Below are 5,227 nucleotides of genomic sequence, written 5' to 3'. Positions count from 1 at the left end.
TCTTTGCTAATAACACTGCTCGCTGGTAGTAGGAACCATATGCCTGACATGTTCTTAACACTATCTGGCCCTTGCATTGTCTTGTAATTTCTTTTTAATCTTTATATATAAAGAAAAGCAAGCAAAGCATTTATCATTTATTTGTTCTCTATATTAGTTTCCATTTTGTATTGAAGGTTTATATATATACCATGAAAAAACAGATGAAACACCTGGACTGAAGCAACGTAAGGTGTGCAACTTCTTCATGAAAAAGAGTTGCAGGATGGAAAGACCTAAATGCATCTGTAATCGGATGACACACATTGAGGGTCAGGCAATAGGTCAGCCCATCTTACCCGAGGGAACTATTCCAGGCATGCAGAACATATCTAGTCTCATATTTGATGTGGAAGACGATGAAGAAAGGAAGAAGAGAAGGAGGATGTCTTACTAAGCCAACTGTGGCAATCACTGACAGATACAGCAACTTCGAGCAATTTCATTTGGACCGAAACAAAGGTTGCTTCTCTATTTTTATGTGTTTCTGTTTCTGTTTTGTAGTATTGCATTTGCTGTCTTTCATAAATTGAAGAATTTTGGGTTGTGGACGATTAAGTTTGAGAACCAGGATATATGGTATCATTCTATGAACAGTTGCTTTTTTCTTTTCTTTTTTCGTATTAATGGATATTTCTATTTTGGATAATTGTCCCACCTTGACTTTCCTGAGTATTTCATCTTGAGAAATTAGTTGGAGCATACCAAGATAGGTGATATGCACCAACCAAATCGTATTATTGAGGTTGGAAAAGTGTCCTTTTGTTTGGGAGAAGATTTGAACTTTGAAAGAGTGTACATCTTCTACTCTGCTGTAGTCTTTCTTAGTAGGTTGACTTGGTTCTACTATTAAAACAGCACCTCCTTTGTTCATTTTTATTGAGTGTATTCAAAGGTGTCCTTGGCCTCTTCTTTGTTTTCATAGTTTATGACTGTATTTTGCTTCTTGCTTTTTATTCTTTATAAACTTTGCGGTACAATTAACTCAAAAATTGAATTTTTTACAACTGAGTCATGGAACCCACTTTTGGCTAGGAACTTACATGGGTGTTTTCCAGGAGGAAACCCGTATGGATAGTTAGGTACAATTGTCATGTCCTAATTGCCTATCTTCTCCCATAATTTTTGAGTGAAGACGCAACTATAACAAAAATATTTTCGATGAAAATGTGTTTGAAGTTTGAGATGCATTTTTAACGAGGACGGACAGCTAAGAACGTACCCATAGTAACATCCTGGTTCTGCCACTCCTTAGGTCCTTATTGTCAATGTCCCGGAACAATTCAATAATTCTACTTATAATTACCTATACGCCTCTGAGTCTTGAAGTTGCAGAGGAGCTGATATCCATGGTCCACACATGATTAAGAAACAGAGCTACCTGGATGGTACTTGTTACCCCAAAGTTGTAATTGCTCAATCACAATAATTTGTGGCAGCAAGTGCAAATGGCTTTTAGATTACGGCTGCTTCTGCTTATTTCCACATTAATTTATGGTTCCAGAATGTCTTTTGGCCCAAACTACTGATGGCAAACTAGCAGTTGGAGCTTCCCTCTGCAACTGCAGGTATCAGCTCCTCATGGCTTTCTCCTTCTGGTGACTTCGCCGTTAGTTTTTGACAACTTAAAAACAGCGAAATTTTCCTGCTTTCTGGATGGTATGCCAAGATTCCTGACAGAACCATAGTTTGGTATGCAAATGGGGATAGTCCTGCACTTAATGGTTCAGTAGTGAATTTGACTGCTGACAGTGAACTAGTGCTTACAAGTCCTTAGGGTGTTCAGCTTTGGAAATCTGAGTCAGATTTCTGGAGGAGTTGCCTTTGGGGTCTTGAAGGATACAGGCAACTTTGTTCTTCAAGATGACAACTCATACCATTTTACCTGGACAGGATGTCGAGAAAGGAGGGAAGCTTTGGTCTCAAGTTGTTGGTTTAGCATCAACTGCTCTTAACCTGATAATGACTGAATATAAGAGAACCTATCTCAGGACCTACAGTACCCTCATTGTAAGTTCAGTTTTCACATGAATCTATATGTTGGATTCAAGATTGCATTTTAAACCCTCAAATTGAAGTCCTGTCATTCCTTACAATGTAGAAGTATTAAGTCGATGGCACATCGACTCCAAGCTAGGGTTCACTAAAACAGGGGTACTATTGAAGTGGCAGTATTCCAAACATAATTCTTCCATGACAGTATCAGTAGCAGCTAATAAAGGATTGGATGTTATCACTATGATTGGATCTTTGGTGGCTTTACTTTCAATATCACAGTGCAGGCAAACACACTAATCACTATGATTTGCAACACGATGAAAATCCCAGTGCACACAAGCAATTTGATTCTCTTCTGGCGTTTCAACATCGCAGATTCTTGATTTTTTTTTTTTTTTTATTTAAGCCAAACTGGATCTGAAACAACTGTATGTTAATTCAAAAGATCTGCCTAATTCAAAATGTAAGTGAAGATACCAAGTTCTGATCAAACAAAACCCAAAAACAAAACTAGCAGGTGACTTCTTTAGCTTCTCTTCACTTCTCCAGAACAAACTATGTGTTTCAGCTCCTACAGTTCATCAGATGACATCTCAGTTGCTTAATATCTGACAGCTTGAGCGGTTTTAGCATGAACATCTGAGCACCTTCCTCCAAACACCTGTTTCACAATATTACTGACATCAACCTCAATGTAACAAAACAAAGACCAAAAGAAAGTGAGCACAATTCAACAAGAAAAATTAACGATATTTACTTGTTAATCCAATTCGGTGTTTTCACCTACCAAATTGCATTACCAAGAATCAAATTACTATTTTTATCCGGCGACCATTCTGGTATAGAAAAATCAAATTACTAATATTAAAAAAATATTGCTTTTGGCTGTACATGCTAAAAATGCTGAAGGTTAATTAACAATGCCTGAGAATGACAGACAGCAATTTGAATTGGTTAAAAGACCAATTGTATACTGAAAAAGAAGTACATGTGTCATTCTGCATTCTGAAATGAAGATCTATCATCTATGTGTATGTGAAATCGAGTCTTTATGCAAACTAAATTCAGTTGTTGGTTTAGCATCAATGACGTTGTGCCACAATATGAAAATTAATCAACTGCATGATAATGACTGAACATAAGAAAACCCTATCACAGTACCTACAGTACCCTCATTAGGTAATCAATTTCTGGAGCACTATGAGAAGTAAAAAGCTCATGGCTCTCTGCTCTTCACTCGAGGCTCCAATTTGTTTAACCACCGTAGATACTTGGTTACATTAATTCTTTATTATATCACTAGCAGTCTAAACTAAAAGTATAATCAGTGTATTCCTGTGAATCAGTTCTCATCAGGACAGGTTCATCAAGTGCAGTCATGTAAAACTCCCTTTTAAATCCCAAAGCAGTATAAAACAAAGTAGGCATAGATCATGTTTTCAATAATTACACCTTAGATGAAATAACAAGATTTAAAATAGTCATGGCTGCAATTAATATGATACGAATGGATTTAAGCAAACCGAAAAAGACAAAGTCTGCTGCGCACACTTCCAAGATTTCCAGCAAAGATACTCAAAGGCTAGTTTATATCAAGATTAAAAAACAGCCAAAACAAGGATTCTCCCTACCTCAAAACCGAGAAGCCAGTGTGGCTTTGAATTTCCTTGAATCTGCAACTTCCATGGGAATTCCAGATGGTACGGCGAGGATTCCTGCTGGTGGAAACGCAGCACCCTCCACCGGTAGAACCTGCTTTGTTGCCGGTATCACACACACAATTTCTTCTTTGTTCCTATGGAGGAGTATATGAATGACCCCATCGTCTCCCACGCCATAGTAGCACACAAGCGGAATGAAGAAATCATCTTCAACATTGAATACAGTTGAACGGAAAGCATGCAACTTGTGCCAGTGGAATGACAGACCTTCCCTTTGCAAAACCCATACGTGCAGCATCGAGTACTCATCATTTCCTGATGGCGGAAGATATACAGATGCAGAGAGCTGTCCATCAAAACCATGCCCCAAGACCATGTTCAAGTTACTAAAACCATCATCTTCAGGCGCTGCCAAGCCGCCCATTTTTCGGGTCTCCAAATTATAGGTGATAATAAAAGCACCTCCATCAAGCTGTGCTTTCCAGTAAAGCATGCCATTCTCAGAGACCAATATTGCACTCCCACCGGTTCTGAAATTGAAGCGAGCAGCCAACCTAGATTCAAATCTGGCCCAGGGTGGTTGTTGTCCCTCAACAAAAGTATGGAGGTGGTATCCATAATCCTCCCCGTTATAAAACAAAGCATCCCTTCCAAGCCTGACAATCATAAAAACCCCATTTGTGTGCCCAAAGCCGTAGCTCGATTGTCCTGCTTCATCCACATCCTCAACAACTGTCCTTATTCTTTGACCTTGCAAATCCCAAACCACTATCTGTCTCCTGCTCGCATTTCTGAAGCAAATTTGACCTCTGCAATGGCCAATCATTTCAAGCAGGTCTGTGTTGGAGGGACGAACCCTGTCCTGAACAAAGAAAGAAACCCCCATCGGCGAACAGACGTGAAATCTTGGGTTGCGTTGTTGGGTTTCCCTGAAAGCGAGACCGTTGTAGTTTATAGTCCCAAAAGCGAGACCCCTTCGAGTTTCAATCCTAGCCGTTCTTTTCTTTGGGTTGATATTTGGGCTAGGTTTATTGTTGGGTGGAGCTTAGTTTAGGCCCAATCTAATATTTTCCTAACAAAAGCTATGCTCATTCATTCGTTTGGTGAGCCGGTTTGCTTTGTTCTTTTCTAGGCATCAAGCTTCCTACTTTTATACCTGTTCAAAAAAAAAAAAGCTTCCTACTTTTATGGGATTTTGATGAACGATAGTATTTTTTGTTTTTGTTTGAAAGTAATCATCATATATATGATCGAAAGTTAGAATGGCTAAAGTACAATAACCATAAGGATCACAACAATGTCATTATATTAGACAATTAACTCATTTATTGTAAGTCCAGCAGAGATAACAATACTGATACAATACCAGAGTTCAACATATTATACAATACCAGAGTTAAAAATATTATCGCCAAGGCGTTTAATTACGATGCTTCAAGTATCTGCAACAATCTAAAAATAAAATAATCATAGTTACGTCACATGTATCATCATACTATAATATATATAAGTTCTAAAAACAAAATAAA

General features: G+C 38.2%; 1 protein-coding gene across 1 annotated transcript; it reads right to left on the bottom strand.

The window, feature by feature from the left end:
• Positions 1 to 2,477: 2,477 nt before the first annotated feature.
• LOC101302128 lies at positions 2,478 to 4,617 on the bottom strand. The gene is made up of 2 exons (XM_004309408.1): positions 3,669 to 4,617; positions 2,478 to 2,698 (listed from the first exon to the last, which is right to left on the bottom strand). The coding sequence occupies exon 1, from the start codon at positions 4,582 to 4,584 to the stop codon at positions 3,670 to 3,672; it is 915 nt and encodes a 304-aa protein (XP_004309456.1). The 5' UTR covers positions 4,585 to 4,617; the 3' UTR covers positions 2,478 to 2,698; position 3,669.
• Between the last annotated feature and the right edge of the window lie 610 nt (positions 4,618 to 5,227).

This window comes from Fragaria vesca, unplaced genomic scaffold (genome assembly GCF_000184155.1).
Source record: "Fragaria vesca subsp. vesca unplaced genomic scaffold, FraVesHawaii_1.0 scf0512944, whole genome shotgun sequence".
Taxonomy (NCBI): Eukaryota; Viridiplantae; Streptophyta; class Magnoliopsida; order Rosales; family Rosaceae; genus Fragaria; species Fragaria vesca.
The sequence above is the reverse complement of the archived record's forward strand: the minus strand, read 5'-3'. Positions and strand labels throughout refer to the sequence as shown.